The following is a 24,002-nucleotide window of genomic DNA, read 5'->3' on the forward strand; positions in this document are numbered from 1 at the left end:
TCGTTCTATTTCATCACTTTCAAAATGAACTTTTCACAAATTCCTCTCGAAACAACTACTCTGATTTGAATAATGGAATACATAAAAGAAAAAGTACTTCTGGAATAGCTATTTCTGTAGAAACATTGAATTATTCAAAAATCAAATATACAGAATCCAATTCATTCATAGGGATTCCATTCATTCCGTCAACTCAAGGAGAATAAATTCATTCTTATCTCCTGAAGATCAAAATGAAAAATATATCTGACAAGTCATGAACACATCATCCGGTAAGAATCATTTTAGTATTGTGTTTTTAAGTGTTTCTAATGATTTCGATCTGTTTCACTAGGAAACACTCACTGGAGAAAAAGGTTCCTCGCTCTATTCATTCATGATATTTCCCATTATCTGATTGATTTCATTGAAAATAATTTTTTCTCACGAAAATTCCAGGTACTTTTTTCCTTTGCCGAAAAGAACGGCAGGGGAAGACAGAATATACATAGCGAAAATAGTGGAAAATTGTACAGAAAACTGGGACTTCGATAGATGGATGGGATATGCTTCAAATATACTGGGATTCAGAATGGATGAAGATATTTTAACGACAAACATTGTCATTGACGATGTGAATAAAATAAAGTTATCAGAACTGTTGAAAATTACGCCGATTCATTTGAAGAAAGCAGTCATGATTCTAGAGGTTTGTATAAAATATTCTGCCGTTCACATTCACTTCGAAATAGTTCGTTCAGTAATCATCAATGGTATTTTTGTGAAGAAGCTACAGCTTTCATTCAATTCAATTGATATTTCGAAATGAGAAAGTACTCAAGAGAGAAAAGAGAGGAAGATACAAAAATTAAATTAATTGTGGAGAATATCAAAATATTTGTTTTGCAGAATCCAACAATAAATTTCATTTTTCATTGAAGAGGATAAGTATTTTCACATTTATTCCCGACATCATTTCACAAGTTAACAACTTTGAGAACGATGGAATGGGTTCATTAAATTCTGAACAATTTTTTCTATAGATGAATAGTCTTGTCTCCAAACCACTCTTCTTGGTGTTCATTACCGGTTTCGTCTCCATCCCCAACATCCTTCATTACACTCTTGGCTATACTACAATACACTACATAGTTTTAAAATACTCGGACCTAACACATAGAAAGCTGTTGAAATCCAATGATATTCTACTGATTAGTTTGTGAGTTATCGTGTGAGAGTGAGACTACTTTAGTTTGTTTGAAGGTGGTTGACAATGTTTCGTGATGTACTCTATCAGTTCGGACTTCCATTGTCTAATATAATGTAAATTTATCTGAAATCCCTGAAAAAAATCAAACAGAATAACCAAAAATAACAATTTTATCAAACAAGAAACTGAAATTACAAAGAAATAACATACAAGCAACAACCCAAAAATAAAAAATTTAAATATCAATAAAAGCTGAAAATTGAAAAATTGAAAAAATATTATTGACAAAAAATGGAAAAAAAAAATTAAAGATTCCAAACTTCGTTACGTCACGACGTTTCGATTGTTAGTATCCACAATCGTTTTCGGGAGATAACTCCTCCGAGATCTAATTATTAATAGGTCATTCGAGTGCTTTCACTTACCCGCTCTTCCCTCTCACCGCTTCATTGGTTTTGACGGGAGATGACCGTTTGGCGGGAGTTGGTCGTTTTTCGCTTGATTAGAGGTTTCCAAATGTTACGTAACTCTATGCTAGCTTGAATGCGTTGTTGGACAACATATACGTGTCTCCTTCGAATTTTCTCCCAAACCAGTGTTCCTCTTTGAGGATGATTTCAGTTTAACTCCACTTGCTGTTATGTTGATGAGTCCAAACATGCTCTGTGCATTTGCTGGTTTCTCCTCACTGTGTGTGTTTCTTGTGTTCAGCAATGCGAACTTCCAATGACTTCTTAGTTTCACCGATGTATGATTCTCCGCACTCGCAGGGTATCCAGTAAATGCAATTCTTGGAATCGCAGTCCGCGTTTGGTGGCCTGGTTTTCGTGAGGCTGCTACGGATAGTGTTTTCAGATCTGAAGCAGGTCCTGATGTTATACTTGGACCCAATCCTTCTTATCCTTTTCGATAATCCTCTGATGTAGAGAAGTACAAGTACTGGTTGTGGGGGCTTCGCTTTCTTGTGAAGCTTCTTCTGTTTTCTAGCTAAAGCCTGTTCTACCATCACTCTGGAGTAACCAATCCGTTGAAGGTCATTTTTGATGATGCCTAGTTTCTTTTCGAGACCTTTCTTTGTATTACAGTGCCCGAAAGCACGGTCTGGTAGAGTCTTGATGATTTCTCTCTTAGTCGATTGATGGTGGTTGGATTTCTGATTCAGATACTGTCCGGTGTGGGTTGATTTTCGATATACAGATGCTTCCCTCTTTACCAAAACGTCTGAGGAAGGCAATTCGTTGTGGACTCCCTTCTCCATTCTGAAAGTGATGGAAAGACTTACGTTATTTATGTGCTTGAGTAAAGTGTCCAGTTCTGCATTCACATGGTTCCATATTATGAAGGTGTCGTTTACGTATCTCAACCAGACTCCGGGCTTCTTCTAGGCTTCCTCAATGGCCAGAGTTTCAAACCACTCCAAATATATATTAAAGTAGCAGTTTCGTACACAGAATCCTAGTAATTCCATGATTACTTGTATCAGTAAGTTTGTTCTATCTCTCAGGTCCACATTTTCGGATAGCTTCTTCTGTATGATTGTGCTTCTTCGACAGGAACGTTGAAACTGATCAGTTGATAATGCACTTTGACTTTGATTTCCTCTAGTAGTTTAACGAAATGCTCCGAATTTTTCACAAAAGATGATGTTCTACCTTGCAGTGGTTTAATTATTGGTAGTGAAAATCTGGACAAGTTCTGAGAGGCTGAATCTCTGGAGCTAATGATCGGTCTGAGCGAAACATCCTTTTTGTGGATTTTGCGTAGTCCATACAAGTGAGTGGGCTCACTGTGGTGCGGTGTTAGCGATGATCTCTCTTTTTTCGAAAAATAGACTTGGTGTTTTTTCAAAGTCTGGTACAACTTCCTTCCAATTGATGCAGTAGGGTCTCTTACGATCTTCGTGTATTTTCGGTTCTGAAGCACCTCTTCGATCTTCTGTTCGTAGAGATCAGTATCCATCACAACAGTAGCATTTCCCTTATCTGCAGGTGAGATCTCGATAGTGTTGTCTCTACGTAGCCCGTTTAGGGCTCTCCGTTCTTCACTGCTGACGTTAGAAGTTGGAACTGGTTCTCGATCTAGCTGTTCTCTGATTTTCCATTTGAATTCTTCTGCCTCGATCTGATTCATAAGAGAACTGATGGATTCTACTGCAGTTATCATTTCTAAAGTGGACACAGATGTTGGTGCAATGCAAAGTTCAGACTTTTCCTCAACAAAGATTTCTCTATGTTCGTGAACGGGCGGGAACTCATGTTCATGACGTTGGTGACTTCATAGTTGTCCTGTTCTCGTTTCGCATTTGAGCATTGTTTCCTCACCAACTTTCCCCGCTTCCTGTTGTAGGTATTCTTCATGTCTTGTCAGATCTTCAAGCAATGTCTCTCTTCCTATTTCTTCAAATCGTTCTGTGGCAGTGACACCAGAAAACTTAAAAATGTCCACCACATTATTCTGAGTGATCGAGAAGTGAAGTTGCGTGAGTAAGCTGACATTGTGAAGATACCCAGAGGATGCACTGGCTTTATATTGTATGAGCTCTTGACTATGAGAAAGCTCTGTTCGAAGTGGGTGCTGCGCGAGATCAGTGTTGACCAGAAACAAGAAAGTTTTGATGAATCTGTGCAGTGTTTCACTATGTTTGAACAAAACAAACATGGATGAATCGTGTATCCATCATTTCACTCCGGAATCCATACAATCGTCATCTGAGTGGAGAGCAACTGGTAAATCTCCTCCAAAGCGTCCAGAAGCACATCATTGGGCTGGAAAAGTTATGGCCTTGGTATGTTGTGATGTGCCTGGGGTGATTTTCATCAACTGTCCTGAGAAGGGGCAATCTTGAAGCGTTTCAATGCCGAAGTTGCGAAAAAACGAGCGCATATGTCAGAGAAAAAAATGTTATTTCATCAAGACAACGCACCGTGTCACGAGTCGCTCAAGACAATGGCAAACCTACATGAATTGGACTTCGAGTTGCTTCCACATCCAACATATTCGCCAGATTTGGCTCCCAGCGACTGGTGGCTCCTCGAAGACCTCAGAGAAATGCTCAACGGTAAAAAATTTCGCTCGAATGAAAATGTTATTGCTGGAACTGAGGCCAATTTTGAGTGAAGATAGATATAAATCGTTCTGAAAAAAGTAGTATTGAAATGATAGATCGGCGCTGGAATGATTATGTGATGGATAACGTCGATAAATAAAGCCCATTAAAAAAAAAACAGTTTTTTTCTTGGGCTCGGGACTTTTCAGCCCATAAGTATTTGTATCGAACGCAAAGTATTACTTCATTTTCCACAAATTTGTATCCGATTCGTAGATGGTGTATGAGCGAATTTTTGACACAAAAGAGCCTTAGTTGCACCCCTGAACAACAGATTCCCGAATTTAAAGTTTGCAGGTAACCAGTTTAGTGATCCAATAATTCACCTGAAAAAAGGTTGGTTTGGTAATAGGATCAATTTTTTTTTAAAACAATTGTTTCCTTGTCGACGTTTCGAATTTGAATGAATTCTTCTTCAGGGTGTGACATAAATTTTACTTATACACTGTGTCCGTAAAGTATAGAACGAATTCATTTTTAGCTAAACAGGTCATTTTAAGAAATAATCCTGAAACACGTCGATTTTTGATGTTAATTTACCGTATTTTAAAATAATAATCTAATATACAGGGTGAATTACGTTCGAGTAATGATGTCACCGTCATTTTTTTTTAATAAAACACCCCCATTTTGTCTCAATTTTCGGATTACTCTAGCTGAGCTGATTCCAAAAATGTATAACATGTTGATTCCAATTGGTACAGGGTGGACAAAAATACAGTAGTTGTGTGTGTGCTAATAAAGTACCGCGTAACATTCTTCATTACGTAAATTAACAATATTATCAAAAATACTTATTGTCTAACGGACAGAATACGCTGGAATACATGACTTTATATTAAATGTACAAATTCTTGTTGAACCTTGTGTATGGTTTCTTGCGTAATATTGTTTATTTTTGTTCGAATTTTCACTTGTACATCTTCAATATTTGCTGGTTTCGTTTTATGAATAACATTCTTCAGATGGCCCCACAGAAAATAATCCAAAGGATTTAAATCTGGTGACCTCGCTGGCCATTCAGTGGGTCCACGTCTACCAATCCACCTGTTCGGAAAAATTTCATCTACGTACCTTCCATCATCTACAGCATAATGTGGAAGTGCACCATCCTGTTGAAACCATAAACTTTCATCAAAACCTCCAGGATTACGACTGCTGGGAAATAAATTACGTAAAGTAGGTACGAGATACCCCCTTAAAAACTCAAGGTACTTTGCCCCGATAAAGTAGGGTCCAATGATTCGATTTCGTACAATTCCAGCCCATACATTTACCTTTTGAGGGTATTTTGTATGATCCTCACGCATCCAGTGGGAGTTTTCTTCTGCCCAGTATCTACAATTCTGATGGTTAACCTCACCATTTAAAGTGAAAGTGGACTCATCAGAAAAAATAATGTTTTGTATCAAGAGAGGGTCTCGGTGACATTTATCCATCATTTTTTCGCAAAATTGGAGTCGTCTATCGGGATCATCTTCGTTTAATTCATGCACAAGTTTGATTTTATGAGGATGCCATTTTTCAAGCTTCAATAGTTTGTGTACCGTTGTTTTGCCAACAACGATTTCGCGACTAACTTTACGAACAGAAGTGTGCGCATCTTCTTCAAAACTCAGTAAAACATCTAATGCTGTATCAGCATTTGCAGGGGGACGACCTGATTTGCGTACATTTGCAACCGTACCAGTTTCTCGAAATTTCGTTTCCAGCTTACTGACTGTTGAACGCGTTATAGGTCTTTCTGGATATTTATCATTAAACAAATTGCACACTTCCATCTGAGTTCGCGATCTGTCTCCATACCCAATCATCATAAGTATTTCAATTCTTTGTTTTACACTCAACTTCATTTCTACTTCCAATTAAATCTAAGCAATCATTCGAATATTCACGAATACCAAAAATATTGTAGTACTAAACTGTCACTGAACATCAATAAATTACTAAACAAATAATGATATTTCACAAAAAACTAGACGACTATGTTTTTTATAAATGTAGATAAGAAATAATTTCTTTTATATTCTGTCTGCTAGACCACAAGTACCAAACATGTTTGGAAACAGCTCCTTTTCATTACTCTAAACATGGAGCAAACTACGGGGTGTTACATTTAAACCAATTGCCGCTAGACAATAAGTATTTTTGATAATATTGTTAATTTACCTAATAAAGAATGTAACGCGTTACTTTATTAGCACACACACAACTACTGTATTTTTGTCCACCCTGTACCAATTGGAATCAACGTGTGATACATTTTTGGAATCAGCTCAGCTAGAGTAATCCGAAAATTGAGACAAAATGGGGGTGTTCCATTAAAAAAAATGCCGGTGACGTCATTACTCGAACGTAATTCACCTTGTATATCAGATTATTATTTTAAAATACGGTAAATTAAGATAAAAAATCGACGTGTTTCAGGATTATTTCTTAAAATGACCTGTTTAGCTAAAAATGAATGTGTTCCATACTTTAAGGACACAGTGTATATACACACAGTGAACGGCAGCTGTTCGTCTGGCGGCATTAGACATGGGTTCAAGTCTCAACTAAATATCGTTTGATAGCAAAAAAAATGTTAGGTGCCACTAGAATTTTATTTTATGAAACCCTGGAAACAAAATATTGAGAATGACAGAGCCTTATGAAATGAAAGTCAAAATCCCCAACAATAAATTATTACTACAATAATTTTTGTTTATGGCGTAGAATGATAAGATACAATGAGTTATATACAATATCTGGGACACTACCCAAAATAATAATGAACGAATATGTTTTCTCCATTACATGGATGATTAATAAAAATAATAGGATTTTATACCTTTCAAAGAGCTTCAGAATCAGCTCTGCCTTGGACGGTATATTGGTGGTGGTGAACGTGTATGGTGGATGTGTCAAACCGGGTGCCTGATGGATTTACTTCCAGCTGAAGTAAAGGCGGATCAGCTGATATTGGTGGAATCAAATCTGCTTTGCAATGGAACCTGCATCCTGAACACTTCATTAGAACTATACATCGGACCTGGGATACATCTTCGGAGTTTGGGATACTGCTACGGTTGAAAGTACTGATACGGTTCAATTACAAACAGGAAGCCGTTGAACAGGGCCTCGTGGTACCCGTGTTAGACTTCTTGAAATCAGACTCGAAAAAGGGAACTCCAGGAATGGATTATTTCTTCTCAAATTATAGTGAGTAAAGATCATCAAGTCCCAACGAAAAAACCCTGTGGAAGGTTTAATTACAACCAATTTCAACATACCAGAAAAAAGGCAAAATGGCGGAGGGAAGCTTGCAAGATTTAAATACTGAAATTACATACCTATCGGGTTCAGAGGGTAAACTTGCTCTCAACAGGAACAAACTAAATACCAAAATAACAATATGTGTGAGCATATCCTCATCGCAAAAAAAAATGTCACCAAGAAAACCAGTGCTTATGACTCGCCACTCTGAAGTCACGCCGGCCATCCAAAAAAAAGGACCTTCTTTTCAATTTTCGAAAAAAACTTCTTAAAAATCAACCTACAGCTTATTCTGACTGGCATGTATTCTGAGTCTGTTTTTCACGTCGAAACGGTGACGTCAGACAAAGTTTCATTATTTTCGGACAGGTTAAGATTTGAACTGGAACTAATAAAATTTTAATATATACATATATATGGATGTTCTCAAATGACGAAAACTGCAAAGCCAAAAAAGTCTACCTAATGTCAAAAGGACTACTTGAAGAAAAAAGTAGTTGTTTCGACCCGCCAGATGACATGTATAGGGATTCACGTTTCGTAGTGTCGAATAAACAACGAACGCATCGAGTGGGGAAGGATGGTGAGAACAGCCCACATTAACCGATCTGTTCTTGGAACATGAAAGAAAATATCCTTCAACTGATTGAAAGTTAGAGGTCGACATCCGATTGTTCATTTTCTGATGACAGATGAAAATACTCAATCACCACCAGCGCAAATAGACGATCCAAGGCTTGAAAATACATAAATACAACGGTGAAAATATATACAGATATATCAATGCATGATAACTAAAGTGATTATACTCTTCAGTAACAGGTGAGTAAATGTAACAATATATAGTACCAGTGACGGCTCGTGCATTGGGGAACAAGGGAGGCTTAAGTCATATAGACTATATACACACAGAAAAGCCCGCCAGAGGCGCGAACTTTTTTATGTTGTTGCACGCTTTGCTTAATTCTAAAGTAAGGGCATGGGCATGACAATGCGTAAAAAGTGCTTGAGGAGCTATGGACTTTATTTGGGTTTATAAACCATTTAAATGACCGCCCATCATAGGTTTGCGTACGAATTAAAAAATTAAACAAATCGTCAGCTGTGTGCCCAGATGAAACATCATGAAAACCCATAAAACGTTCTACCACATTAACATCTTTGACATATCTAAAAACGAGTGAAAGTTGTGATGTACAGGTAATATCGGTAGTTTCATCAATTTCCCATGCAAAAAAAGAAACATTTCAATCTCCTTGCTTATATTTTCCTTTATAATGTATGCCACACTGTCTATAATAAGATCATTTTGGATGGTTTTTGAGGTGCCCGAAAAAACGATACCGTTTAAAAAAGTGTCAAATTGTGAATCATATTTGCCTCATAACACGAGGTAATTTTTTTTATATCGGAGTATCCTAATTCGAACAACGTTTGGTATTCGGTTTGTACGGAAAATAAAACACAGGGCCAACAAAAAAAGTTTTTCTCGTTTGATGGAGCCAGTTAACCAATCGCATTTATCGTACCAACTAATAATAAATCCACGATTTTGTCGATTATCTGACGATTTAAAATTGAATTCTAATTTGGTTGAGGCCTTCCCAGAGTTTTAATAATGTAAAATTTATTATCATAAGATGGAGACTTGAAATTATTTGTCAGCAACCAATCGACTATATCGTCAGATTTTTTAATTCCGTCCAAATTATCCATAATAAATGAAAAAAAAATTACCGAAAAGTGAAAACCTGAAAACACCTTGAAGTTGAAAGAAAACACTTCAAAAACACAATAAAAATATTACCAAAAAGCACTGCTATAATATAATACTGCCTGTTTTATACACAAATAACAAATATTATCAAGAAACACTAAAACGATTCACCGGAATACTTTTCAGTCCCGGTCCGTCACGGTATCTCGTCCTTATTATTAAATAAAAAACAAACACATTCATACACTAACGGAGACCAACTGGAGGCAAGCCTCCTCTGACACTAGAATTTCAGCAACTGAAATTACAAATCGGGACGTATGTCTCTGGTTGGATCGGTCTCGTGGAGCCTATGTTCTTTAAAGCGGTCGGAAGCTTGGCTCCCTTGCAACATATGCCATTTTTTATTTCGCGTTGATAGTTTATTCGTTATTCGTTCATGGACGGTGCGTTTGAGTTTGAGCAGGATACAGTGTGGTACGTATTACGTAGTGAGTGATTAGTGTTTTTCGGGCATAATATATATTTATATTAAAAACTAATGGTAAAGTAATGATACCCAAGCATTTTCAGAAAAAAATAATCATAATTATTTGTCAATATCTTTTAATTTATTGCGATGAATAGCCTCAAATTTTATGGGGAGGCTATGCCTCCCTTGCCTCCTCTGACGAGCCGCCGCTGTATAGTACAAATTTATAATAGAAATCTGTTCAAATCTGTTTTAAAATCTGTTTTTCTGTTAACCAGCTGTCGCACTCCTACGAACGACAACCTTTTAACGTGTGATTCCTAACACTTATACTAAATTCCTAAATACTTATACACATCACGTAAAATTGTCTCTTTCGATTCATAGGAACCCTACTAGTAGTGTAATCTGCAGAAGACAGCATTTAGGAAAGTGTTGTGTGCTCTACATGATAGAGTACAATTATATGACATCTTGAAGGTAGATAAGAAACATAATGAGTATTCTACAACACCACTAATTCCTTTTTTTCCTTTTCAGAGATTGGTGGAGCATTATTACGGTCCACATATGAAAAACATGAACACCTGGTTATCTATATGATGTGAATCTATCATTTGAATAAAAAATATTAGTATAACTCGCTTCAGTTCATAATTAGGTAGTGTAAGTTGAATATGGTTCAAGTTGACCAAGTGAAACATGAGCTACACCTTGAAAGAAATAGCATTTGATAAGGATGGAATAATGCATGGCAAAAGAAAATGCTATAAGAGCTCGAATAGTAGTAGTTTTCAAAATAGTAATATCATCAACACGAATAAACTACCTTTCGAACCCCGAAGATGAATGTAATTATATTTGAAACGTCGGCAAAAACAACAATTGTTATTTTAAGAATAAATTGATACTGTTACGCAACCTCTCTTCATAAGAGTTACAATTTTTTGATGTGTTAGTGCTTAAAAGTGATCAGGATCTTGAAATTGATATCTATAGAAATGATACTACTTTCTCTTCCATAGACACGTTACGTTTTTTTTGGGCGAAAAAATATATGACTCCACTGGATTTTTATGAAACTTGTACATACTTTTTTCATTTTTCAGAAAGTCTACAGCAATAGAATAAAGCAATGGCACTTCGTGAACTGCCCATCATATGCATATAATTTACTGGCATTGTTCAAATCACTCATAAAGCCAAAATTAGCTTCGCGGGTAAGTACAATTCCACTTCAATGATCCCAACATAATTAAATATGCAATCAGTTATTATTCAAAAATTATTGCGGAACAAATATTCCAGACATTAATTTCATACCAGATGTATGTATTCGCTGGATATTATCAATAGGGATATAGATGAAGACAGTCTTGTACAGGGTTACTCAAATTCTAGTCAATGCATGGGGATATCGTAAACGGCAAACGATAGAGTTGAATCATGACAAAATTTTCTGTTTTATTATTTTTGAAAAATTGCACACTCGATACCGGGTGTGCATGTTTGCTCGATAAGTCAATAATGCTGTTATACAGTGTTTAACAGTCAAATGGAATAAATTCATTATATCGGTTACGGTACATATTGAAAAAAAATCCCGAAATCAGTCAAATGTGAATTATAATTTGACATGTCACCCCTACCTTCAACCCCCTTCGAATGACAGGTACAACCCCCAATTTTTTAAATGGGAATTATAGGTTTGTGATATATCGTTTGAAAGGTCTCGTTATTCTCTATCCACAAAAATTATCGTTTTTGAGTTTATTGCAACAATTAAGATGAAATAAATGAAAATCATGTGGTTACCAAAATTCGATAGAATACAGTCAAAAACTAATATGTAATGCAAAACGTAATGAAATGTAGACTACGAAAAAGAACTGTGAATGTTAACGAAGTAGATGTTCGGACTGTTCATCGCGAACGTCTTGGCAACATTCTAATTTCAAATAAAAGTGTCTTTCGAAATTATTCAACATATCAGGCGTGACCGACCTAATAGCAAGCGTTATTCGGTCTTTTCAGACACTCAAATCTTAGGAAATTCCTCATGAGGGAATAAGCGAGCAACTTCCTGTTCTGTTCGGGTTTTATTTCCGTAATCAATCATCTGTAAAACTGTTATTTTATGCATTTACGTTAATCTAAGCATTTGTCAGACTTGAAGTTAACGAACTTTAAACTTGATTAAAAATACTGTCAACCAATTTTGTAACATACAAAACAAGTTGACAAGGCGTTTTAAACTAACGTTGCCACGGAAATTATTTAAAGTTTTTTAAAGGATATCATCTAAAAAGAACGTTGCTATCAATACCAATACCTCAACCAATACCTCAAGTTTCGAGTGTATTTTATCAAATTTCGGTAAGCACATGATTTTAATTTATTCTATCTCAGTTGTTGCAATAAACTCAAAAGCCATAACATTTTTGAATAGTGAATGATCGGGCCTCTCGACCGATATATCACAAGTCTATACTTTCCATTTGAAAAATTGGGGGTTGTACCTGCCCTTCACCGGGAGTCGAAGGTAGGGGTAGCAATATGTTTCGGGATTTTGTTAAATCATGTACCGTAAGATTCAAATTCTAGTCTATACATAGGAAGCTAGTCAACAATAACAACTTTTTTTAAATTTTTCTGCCAGTCTTCTTCGGTTATATTAGATACTTCCTCTTTAACTAGCTGTATTACCTCCACATCAAATTTTAAATTTGATTTTCACAGCTGATGCTTTGTTTCAATATTCCCCAAATCAACTCGATATGATTGAAAATACAAAAGAAGGGGGGAAGTCTCAGTATGGCGTGTCCATACTTTTCAGCAATATTCTCAAAGGCATACACTTCTTCAGATGTTTCTGTCTGTGAAACTTCAAGTAGTTGGTTTTTGTTATAGTTATCTTCAAAATACGAATTGTCATCACTGAAAAGCTTTATATTTCATCTTTCCTCGAATTTTCATTCGGTACATTGATGAGCTGTCGCGAATGATAGGAAGTGTAGTCAAGAACTATTACATTATTCGCATCCAAATTTGGGATCAATGTATTTTCAATCCATTCTTTGAAAATACTAGCTTCCATGTTCTTATGATAGTCAAGATTGCAGTCCTTTGTTTGCAGGCATGTTAGGCCTACTCATATTCGAAACACCAGTCCACCCTTCCGTAACTGTGCCGTGAATGACATACCAAGTTTCGTTCAAATAGAAAATTTGCGGTTGTTCTTGTGTATATTCAGTTATTTGTTACGCAATTCCACCATTTTTCTGCTTTCCATATCAGCTTGACGTTTGTTTATTATTTTGAATCTGAATCCCAGTTTTTTTTCCAATTCTAAAGAGTTTTGTCACAGCAGCTCACGTTATGACCGGAAGTATTCAATTTCTTCCTTATGATTTCAATTTGAGGAATCTCATTGCTTTTGTAACAGTTGCATATATATATATATATATATATATATATATATATATATATATATATATATATATATATATATTTGAATATTTCATTAAATGAAAATCTAAAGGTTTTAGTAATCCCGTATCACGTCGCATCTTGCGTTCATAAGGTTTGTTTTTGACTATTTTACGTACAGTTGAGGAAGGAATTTCGAACAAATCTGATGTTGCTTGTAATAGTTTTTTTCCCTAAAAACCAAACTTGAGATGTGGATTCTTATATACATTGAAATATACTCTCTGTGATTAAATATTCAAATGCATCCGTATCTTATTCATTGGTATCTCTTTTCGCATCGTTCACCAGCGCTATTTGAATCACTACACAGGAAAAAGTCTGCGTTGTTATCACACTCGTTATTACTATTAGTACTTGTCCAAGGACACCACATTTTGAGCAGATTACAAAAATTTCAAGTAATTATAACTACACCAATATCAAATTTCAACACCCAAATCGCGGTCAGTTCCTGAACTGAACATTTAGAACACAACGGGGCGATACTCATCCTCATACAGCACGACTCTTATAACCATCCTCGCATTCTATTCGTCACCATAACATGACTTTTAATTTAATGACTCTTCAGACAATCATAAAACTCGATTAGTAAAAATTATCCAATACGAACCGCCAATTCTTCAGTCCACGTGGACTAGTTCGTAGCGGCATTACTTCTCTCTATTGGTTTTTTGGCCTTTGAGAAGCCGATAGCTTTAAGTATTAACAATAAAGATTACTTCGACCATACCTGGTGAAGGTTTTGAAACTGAGCTTGGTACTAAGGCATTGCTTTTATTCGAGTGATCACCAGGATTTTTGAGAAAAATTTTATATAAATAATGTGAGCATTTGAAAAGAAATCATATTTAGGCACGACAGATCTGACGACATTCTGTATGGAAGTTATGATCATATTCTGATGGTACAATGAAAATTCATGTAGCAAAGTGTGAACAAATTTTCGATATATTTGCAAATAAAGATGATACAGTGAAAAGAACAATTTTGGAATTTCAGTTTTTTCTCGCAAGTAGTACTCGTCATCTTCCACCATTTGCGAACTCCATGACAATAAATTTGAATTTGAATAACTCCGTGAATGAATACTTCTACAGTAATCCAACCAGGATATTGAAAAATATTGCACGGCACCAGAAAAACCACGTTCTGGAAATAGTTTTTAACCATCCGTTGCTGTGCTATAATCATTTTTGTTAATAGAGGAAGATGCAAGTTTCGAAATAAGTAATCCTAGTTGAACTGTTTCTTCAAAGATCTGAGTTTTGTCTGATGAAGTGGCATAGAGAAAGCATATTAATGAAACAATTTTGAAAGATATATCATGTGTAAGGTTCCTGGGCCTGTGCACCAATGAGTGTCTTGACTGGAGGAGACACTGTGAGTTAGTTATTTTGATATTCAACTCTATCAGCTATCTATTCAGCAATGTGAGATCAGTTTTGAAGAAGAAACAACTGGTAGTGATAATGTTATATTATACACAAGTCGAATCCCGACCCAGACACGGAATAGTTTTTGAAGGTCATCCACTTGTTTTAATGATGCATTCACATCGTAGAAAACATTGATTCGTGTAGACTGGTCTCTTTCGTACCTCTAGTTGTGAATAATTTCTTAAAACTCATTGAATTTTAACCTTGCCTTGTTTGTACATATTTGAAGTGTGTGTTTTGGTATTTTGTTATTCAAACTCTTTTATAGTTGATGGGTTAATTTACACTTAAAAAACAAGATAGCAAAATGACTTACATGTGTCATTTTCAAGGACTAACTTTTCATATAGTTCACCCATTGTGACTGAGCAAAGGTTGTTCAGTAAACTCACCACTGAAATTGAATCATGTGTGAATTTAAAGCAATCAATCAATTTCTCAGAGAGAACCTGCTAGAAGTTGGATTTTACTTCTTGAAAGAGTTTTAGTTATATTCTCAGTTCTAGTTCTATTTTTTAGTCAATTGGCTACTGTTTTCCACAAATTCTATACCTGTTTCTGCATGCCACTGAAAATGAAGTATTATTATAATCAAGGTAGCAAGTAAATGCTTTGTTCATCATTCAATTGCATACAAAGTGATTCAAATATGATTCTGATTCTCATATAACAACACTGTATTTGAGTTTGTCTCCACATTCTACACGAAATGGGCTTGTTTCATGATTTATTGGCTTATAGTTCACTTGATAGAAATTTTAAATTGAAAAACAGTGCACTTTGTTTTATCTCTCTGAACACCGTAGTTTTCCCGTAATTAATTATTGAAAATCGAAGGTGGTAGGGTGATGACGTCACGACCCTATTCCCGCTTCTTGTTCGATTGACCAATAGAAACAATAGAAATAATCAACATTGCCAAATCGTAACATTTACGGAGCCTATAGTTATCAATTTGATTATGGAAGTGTATATGAACCCGTTAACGTTTCAATTAATGAAAAATTCATCACATGAAATAAAATGTACAGGATAAATCATGTTTGGAAATGGGTTCTATATCTAAAATCAGTACACAAAGTCGATAGATCACAAAACTATGATTTTATGCATTATTTGATAATATACAGTTATGAAAATCCAAAAATAAAGCAAACTGGATGAAAGAATCATTTCAAATATTCAATTTATTCTGAAATCCTCAATCTGTACAACTGCAATTTATTACAAAAAAAAACGATTCCTACATACATACCTCTTTCTAATATAGCTACTGAATTCAAGCGTTATAGGCTTGATTGGGTACTCTGTTGAATCTTCCAAAACTTGAGAGGAAGGTTGAGAGGTTGAATCCAACAAAAGCTTCTGAGGTAGTGCCATTAATCATGTGATGAAATTTAATGAAGTAAAGTGTAACATACTTTCACCGACAGTATTAACTCCAGATAATACTTTCTATGGAGAATACTTGAAGTTGAAGATAAAGTTAAAACTCAATGTTGTAAAAATAAGCAGAATGGATCCCATATGACATACATTTTCAATGCCGAATAAACCAATGAATTGTGATATGGGTACTACATTTTCCTGAGAAAATGAACGATCAATCAAAATTTTCTGTAATTATTCAATAATTTTTTTTAAAAGAAGTCAGAAAACAAATAAATTTACAATAATAAGATCGCTCGATTCCACGAATTAAGCATAAACATGGACAATAATATTTGGCTTGGTAACTGATATAGTACAAGTTATATCTAAATATGATTCTAAATAGAATTAAAAGAGCTGTATTTTGTGTTCGAATGATCATGAACCCTAATAAAATTAACTGATAATGCATTCATGCTACCCACCAAAAATGAGAAATTCAATGTTTAGCCATATTGTCAGCCAGCGCCTTCTGTAGTGAATGCGACAATGTGCTCTTTCTAATGTCAACGGTTTCCACAAACTTTGTATTTTTGTTAAAATAATTTCAAAATGAATGTTGAGCCTAGTTTTGTTGAAGCTGACTCCCGACAACTTACCAAGAGTCTATTTGAAATGATCGATGAATTTTACTTGAAAAATTTGCATTTGGTACCGAAATGAAGAATGAAAAATTGAAACGGTTGGTGGAATTGACTAGGTCCCTTTCATTTATATGATATTCATTCCAGACTTTGTCTTTCATCGATAAATGGAAAGTTTATCCCGGCCAAGGAGCAGTATGGTGACTGAAAAGAGAAGCAAAAATATATATAGTGAAATATAGAATCACTCCAGAACATATTAACCCAAAAATAATATTTTTCGGAATGTGAACTAATGACACGGAATATGCAGCAAAATAGGCACCCGCCGAGACCTACCTTTCACAAAAAAAACGTTCTTTGAGTAGACAATTATTACAGTTGTTTTCACACCGAGTTGACAACAATAACAACAAAAATGGCGTCTGTCAAATTGGATATTCAGATCTGTGATTGGATATTAAGAACCAATACACTTGGCAACTCCGCCCCAGACACGATCAATTTTATTGGTCAACAGACACGCGGCAAATTTGAATTCTTCTTTTCGAATTATTCTTTTTTCTGCAAATATAAAGTGATTTTGGGATCGATCAGGCTTGATAAGTATAATATACGCCTTATTCGATCAGTCTATAAGCAAACCAGTATCATTTTCCATAGCATGAAACAAGCCCATTACTTATCTGACGATACCAACATGTTTCATGTTATTTCTAGCTTTCTTCGATTATTTTTTCAACTTCAAACTGTTTCCAAAATATTCATCAGTTTTGATTCAATTGAGAGAGAGCAAGTCAATAAATACAAAAACGCGGCTGAAATGAAACATAATAATTTCGAAATAAATGTTAGTGTTTCATTGAAAATAATTGCATAAACCCATATTGAAGTTTGAAGGCGATGAAATGTTTGAATTTTTCTCTGACGTTTCGTTGGCACGAGTGTCTAGCTTCTTCAGAGGTTCATGCATCCTGGGTTGGTATCCGATTACTGGATATTACTTCAAGGCTGCGTAACGATTATAACCCAGGTAGTCTGGTGTGATGTTATCCGTACCTAGAGTAGATAAATTGTCAATAACATTTTTTGGCTCTTTCCTACCTGTTGTTTGCTATTCATGAACTTAACTTGGAATAGGATTCCATATTCGGTTGAGGTCCACATCTTTTTCTCTGTTACGATTAATCTTATGTATTTGGGTCACTATTTCCTCCAGTACCAGTCAGCTATGGTATCTCTGGTTGGGGGCAATGAGTTCCATGTTTTCAAATAGAATCCATTGGTTTTCTTCACTGAGTGCGTATTCTGGCACAACAGATTTGTCAGTTCCATCTAGTCTGCAGTTTGTTTCATGCTCTTCAGCCTTGTTCCCATCCATCTTCTGGTGCTTCCGATGTATGCCTTTCTACAATTGCATGGAATGTGATGAACCCCTGCTGCTGCTATCTCAAGCCGACCCGAGGCTTCGTTATATTTTTTGGTGGGTTTGAAAACCGTTTCAATGTTGTGTTTTAACAACGATTTTCAAACCCACCATGAGGATGAAACAAAGCCTCGGGTTGCTGAAGACAAAAGAAACCCACAATCAGCACGGACTTATCGTATACCTTCCACTTGTGGGAAGGGATATTTCGGAACCACCAAAAGATCCATAGGAACAAGGCTGAAAGAGCATGAAACTGTCGACTAGGTCAAATGGACGAGTCGGTTGTGGTAGAACATGCACTCAGTGGAGGAAACCACAGGATTCTGTTTGAAAACACGTAACTTATTGCCTCCAACCGGGGATACCATGGCCGACTTGCACGAGAAGCAATTAAAATCCACAAACACATGGATAATTTCAACAGAGTAGAATTCCATTCTAATGAGTTGAAGAAGAGCAAACAGTATGATGGGAGGTTAAAAAAGGTCAACAATTGTTATTGACAATCTACCTAATGCAGGTACAGGTATTATCACACTGAACTACCTGAGTCAACATAAATAATGTCATCAGATTGTCAATGTGACGTATATATAGTAACATGTTGTTTATTTATCCATTTCTATTTTCCACATATATTTCAATATGTATGAATGTGTTTGTTTTACAATATGTATCATGTTTTTTTTTTATTCAAATGACCTCTTATGATATAACACCTTCATATTATATCTGAGAAATATGACCTATCCTATCTACATAATGTAGCACAAAGGACTGATGAATCTATCTATCTATCTATCAATATGCTTTAAATCCAAAAATTAGTGACACTGAAAACCTCAACCACTTTGTCATATTGAAGTGGTCGAATATTGAAGTGAGATTTGGAAAACCCGTTGGAAAAATGAATGATGATTAATAAATAACAACTTACTCCATTGTTTTTCATACCATTCCACAAATTATAAATCTTTGAAGAAACAGTTCAACTACAGTAATTCCAGTCAGAGCCTGCATCACTTCCGATTTTCCGAAAAAAACAATAATCTGGCTCCGGCAAACTTGGTTTGATAATCTAGTATTTTGTTCATTGAATATTTTGTTTCCACTATACCAAACTTTTCAGATAAATCACAACAACCAATCATGATATAGTATTGAAGCCTTTCGAGTCTCAGAAACTAAACAATAATATAATGAGAGGCAACGTATCTACAATTTCGGAAGAAATTGTATCTATTGATCGATATGAAGTTCAGATCTGTAATAGTAACATATTTTTGAACTTTCAGATATTTATCCACGAAGATTGCTCCAAACTTGGTGACATTGTACCTCTTGAAATATTACCCAAGGAATATGGTGGTTCAGAATTGTCTCTTTTCGAACTAAATGGTAGGTATGTTATGCCAACGTGATTAGTCATTTGTACGAGTATTTCCAATCTAATCATTACAGTTTTTAACGTCTCTTTCATGTTTTTGTAACTGTACTGGTAAAATCACAAAATTGGTCTGAGTAACTATTGAAGAAAACAAAATTTGAGCTCATATGCCATGATTGAAAGGAACTCGTAGTACCAAACGTTTTATCTGCTACTGCGGCAGACTTTATCAGTAGTTTGTATACAGACTTCAAAGGTGAAGGTTATATCTCGAAATCTCAGTAGTATGTGTTTTCATTTCGTTGTATATTCGTAAATGTTGGGTGTATCTCTGAAAACGCAATAACTATGACAACTTTATCCAAAAATATTTAGCAACTGAACTTCATGAAATGTTAACAACAGTTTTGTTATTCAAAGTCTCCTCTGATCCCCATAATTCACAAAATATTAGGTATTTTGGTTCTCAGGGCTGCCAACACATTCTTCTCATAGTTGGAACTCTTCAAGGTATTTCGCAATTCTCCTGACTCGTTCAGGTCTGAGTTGAATGCTATGATATTTCCCTAGGCTATTCGTTTTTCTGTTGATGCATTCTATCATCTTCATTCAATATAATCTGCGGTTTCATCTTGACATCAAAAGAGTCCATTAAAATATCAAGCGGTAAATAAATTCCTACATTTTCAGAACTCTCGGTATGTGTCTTACTCATCTGATTGACGTGTACTCTAACTAGTTTATCTCTAGTTATACTTCGTACATCACCTCTCCAATTTCATTGGTGATCTTCCAGGTTTCCAGTTAAACACATTCCTGCGATAAACCTCACAACAGATGGTTTCCCCATCTTTGAATTTTTAATAATGGTCTACACCATCATTGTGAAAAACTGGTTCATGAGACGATTGAAAATGATCAAAGATTATTTCAACTTTTCTACCCTTGAGTGTTTCTGCTGCTTGGTGTGTTACGATTTGGACTTGTTCGATGCGTTGATGAGAATATTCAAATCCAATGACTTAATGGTTGCCCTTTTCTTTTGATTTTTTTCAGCACCCCCTTGAATGTGTCAACGCATCGTTCGGCTTCTCCGTTACATTGAGGAAAGAAGAATGCTATTTTCATGTGTTCAATACTATTTTTCACGCAGACATATCTGAATTGTTCCCTGCAGGATTTGGTTCCATTATTAGACACAACTGTTTGTGGATTTCCAAGCCTTGTAAAAATGTTCTCTAGATTCTTTTCTTTTCGGGTTGTGATTTAACTCATTATATTTTTGGTACGGAACATCTGTGGGCATTACGAGTAGCCGTCTACAACAATGAAGATATATTTTCCATGCAACAGACTGGCAAGGTCCATTTGAATTCATTGCCACGGTAGACCAGGTAGACCTGGATAAGAAAATAATGTTTGGTAATGGACTTTGCTGCCTATTCAAAATTATGAACTGAAGTAACAATATAAGGCTATTGGAGTCTATTCAACTCTTCTTCAACTAAATGTTACGATGTATATGCTACTGGTCGATTCAGAAGAAATACTGATTTGTTTATATCTGATACGTGCGAAGGAATTCTTGCTGCTGCTACATTAGCTGCTGCTGCTGGAGTTGATCTTGGCCTTGATCTTCAATGAATACGAATGATACCCGATTAGTTTTTAGAATTGAAACGTTGTTTCTTAGGAAATTTGAATGATTTTTAACGTCTGCTTGAGTGTGAGTCTGCTGATGATGAATTGCCAAACCGAACTCACTTCAAAACAACAAAACATTATCAAATTGGCTGTCATACAAAATATTTTTCACAATTCAAAGTTCCTTGCCACTGAAAAAGGATTTATTATCAGGTGTAGGTCAGATCCAAAGTGAGTGGGTCTAATTGATCCTCCACCGCAACCTGCAAGGGTTTATTGTGGCTCACACCTTATTGTGGCAGGCACAAAGTATTTGCTCTGCTGTTTCGTCATTTTTCAAACAGAAGCAACACACACTGTGTTCCGAGTCTCTGCATATGATGATTGAGATGACAGTGACCTGTAAGAAGGCCTGTTGAATATCGTAGTTCATCTCTAATGTAGTCCGACAACTGTTTGGTATCAAGCTTCGAAGGGTGAATAAACGCCATGGAGTGAGCCAATCCTGTAAGATTCTGTCAAAAATCCATAAATCTTTCTGTCATCCAGGTGTTCAATCTTTGTTTGGCAAAGCCTGAAGCGATGCCAATGATAGGTTCTGGTCCGATGAAGCTGCTTGCAGCTTCGGGCAATTTGCTACCAATTCAGACATTATTCAGTAGGAGCCAAAAGTAACGCCGCTTGACTGTCCGAAAATATTTTCATTGACTTGTGTATGTGGTTGGATTCTTCCGATCTCTCCATACACAATTCAATAGCGTAAATTTTCGCTTGAAATACAATCGAATAGGTTCCTACGCAGGTTGATATCTCTGTTCTGGGTCTGCGACTGAAAATACCTGCACCAGAACCTGGAGGTATTTTTGATCCATCTGTGAATCCACAACTATCTGCTCCCGGAGAATCCAGTCTTCTCTTCTCGGGACCAGTACTTCATAAGGTTGTTCGTAGTTGACAGTTGGAGGCATAAAGTCATAAGTCATTTTCAGATTGCTGTGAGTTTCAGTGTTAACTAAGAGTCTGTTGCATTCTGCATTGTATTGATTTGTGCAATTGGCAATATGCACAAATCTATATGCAGAAAAATGTGGAGAAAAGGTAGATCTAGAAGGATCTCTATGGCCGCTGGCGGTGTGATACTGATGGCAATGCTGATGAATAGACAATCATGTCTCTGTAAGCCAGAGAGCTTGGCCTGAGCCGTTTTCTGTAAAGTCATCGGCCACCAGTGATGATTCTATACATTCAGGTAGTGCAATACCAAATTCTCCTTCAATATCGAGGAATGCAGCAACCGCAATCTCCTTGTAGTCAACAGATTGGGAAATTTTCTCTACAAGGTTTTTTAATGCTAAATCTGTCAATTTGTCGGTTTGATAAGCTCACTGCCACCCTCCTGATGTATTCGTCCAGTATCCTATCAAATTCTTTCAACAGGAAGGATGTAAAGCTGACTGGTCGTACCGATTCAGGGTGTGGGTTTTTCCGACACGCTTCAGGTATATATACCATCCTTGCTGGCAACCAACTGGGTGGTAGCCAGACTAGTTCTATACAATTTTATGAGAAAAGGTTATTTCCAGTCCGTTTTGAAGAAGAGCTGGAAATATGACATCCTCTCCAGGAGATTATTAGGTATACTACATGTCAAATATGACTTTCAAATCTTTGGAAGGGACACATCTCTTGAAAACAGTAGTGAGTATTGAGTGCTCAGGAGGTATTTTGCTATATTTTCGAGAAAATAATGTTACTTTATGTTCGGGGAATTTTGAGATGGATATATTCCTGGTACATCATACCTCTATTGCTTCCAGCTCTTTCTGAAGTCTCAGTCATTGAGTTGATCAACTTCAGTGAAGAAACACAAGGGGAGCAATGTTGAATACTTTGTAGCTAGATAATGGTAAGAAGTATGGCCCCCATTCTATATTTTACCGAAGTCAGTTTATCAAATGCTTTCTGAATGTTGGTATTCGCGTTATGCATACTGAATTAGTTCGAGTTATTCTTTTGCATGAAGAACCTCATTGGTTGGATGGAATAGTGTTTCTGAACGAAACGTACGTAATGCTGTGAGCTCAAACAGCATTCGAAATGATCTAGCAAATGGTTTTATATTTGAGCCGAGTTTCTACATTTCAAAACGGGGCAGATTGTTGTAGTGTTTCACAAAGTTGAATAACCTATATTCATATACAGATTCATTACGAAAACTCGTTATTTAATTTCATTTCAGAATTATGGAAAAAGAAATTAGCTACCAATGCAAGTCGATTTGACACTTTAGCAAAACTGAAAACCTATGAGAATCTGCGACCGTCACCTCTAGTTAACGACGAAATTTTTGGATTTCATGGAAATTTCAGAAAATTGGAAATGGATTGATCATATTCAATATTAGATTGTCCTTTGGGTATGAGAACGTTTTATTGGAAATAATAAAAATTATGGAAATATATTTTTGGTGAATCGATAGTGTAGTTTCATTTTGATTTCAAAATCAGTTTTGTATTACATAAATAGCAGACAATAAGTCAAATGCATAGATGAAAGACTGTGAATAAAATGTTAACGGCCGTTATTTTCAATTCCCAAGATATAATCTTATTGTAAAAATAATTCTTGAACAGAAAATTAACAATATTTTTCATTATCCCTGTTGAACCTCACTTTGAATTGTATTTTTACTCAATCTGGAATTTTTGATGATATTGAAGCGGTTCGAGAAAACGATAACAATAAAACTGTTCACCTAACATCATATGGGTGCATAAATTTCTACTTCAATTCACTCCCAAATGACTGTCACATTGAAAATTGGAACGGTTACCTGTGATGAAATTTGATAACCACA

General features: G+C 35.7%; 1 protein-coding gene and 1 long non-coding RNA gene across 2 annotated transcripts in view; both read left to right on the forward strand.

The window, feature by feature from the left end:
* LOC111501838 (retinol-binding protein pinta) overlaps positions 1-23,621 on the forward strand; it is a 34,060-nt gene extending 10,439 nt beyond the window's left edge. The window contains exons 3-6 of the mRNA XM_023155751.2: positions 439-688; positions 10,849-10,959; positions 19,410-19,512; positions 23,385-23,621. Of these exons, the coding sequence (XP_023011519.2) occupies positions 439-688; positions 10,849-10,959; positions 19,410-19,512; positions 23,385-23,533 (613 nt within the window). The 3' untranslated portion in view covers positions 23,534-23,621. The remainder of the gene's footprint in view (positions 1-438; positions 689-10,848; positions 10,960-19,409; positions 19,513-23,384) is intronic.
* Positions 6,871-10,839, forward strand: LOC111501839 (uncharacterized). Its single transcript, XR_002721655.2, has 3 exons — positions 6,871-8,372; positions 10,127-10,219; positions 10,280-10,839. It is a non-coding gene; the product is annotated as an uncharacterized lncRNA (long non-coding RNA).
* Positions 23,622-24,002: the final 381 nt, after the last annotated feature.

Source organism: Leptinotarsa decemlineata, unplaced genomic scaffold, assembly GCF_025532065.1.
Source record: "Leptinotarsa decemlineata unplaced genomic scaffold, Ldec_3_MD MMD2_tig00026340_RagTag_RagTag, whole genome shotgun sequence".
Taxonomy (NCBI): Eukaryota; Metazoa; Arthropoda; class Insecta; order Coleoptera; family Chrysomelidae; genus Leptinotarsa; species Leptinotarsa decemlineata.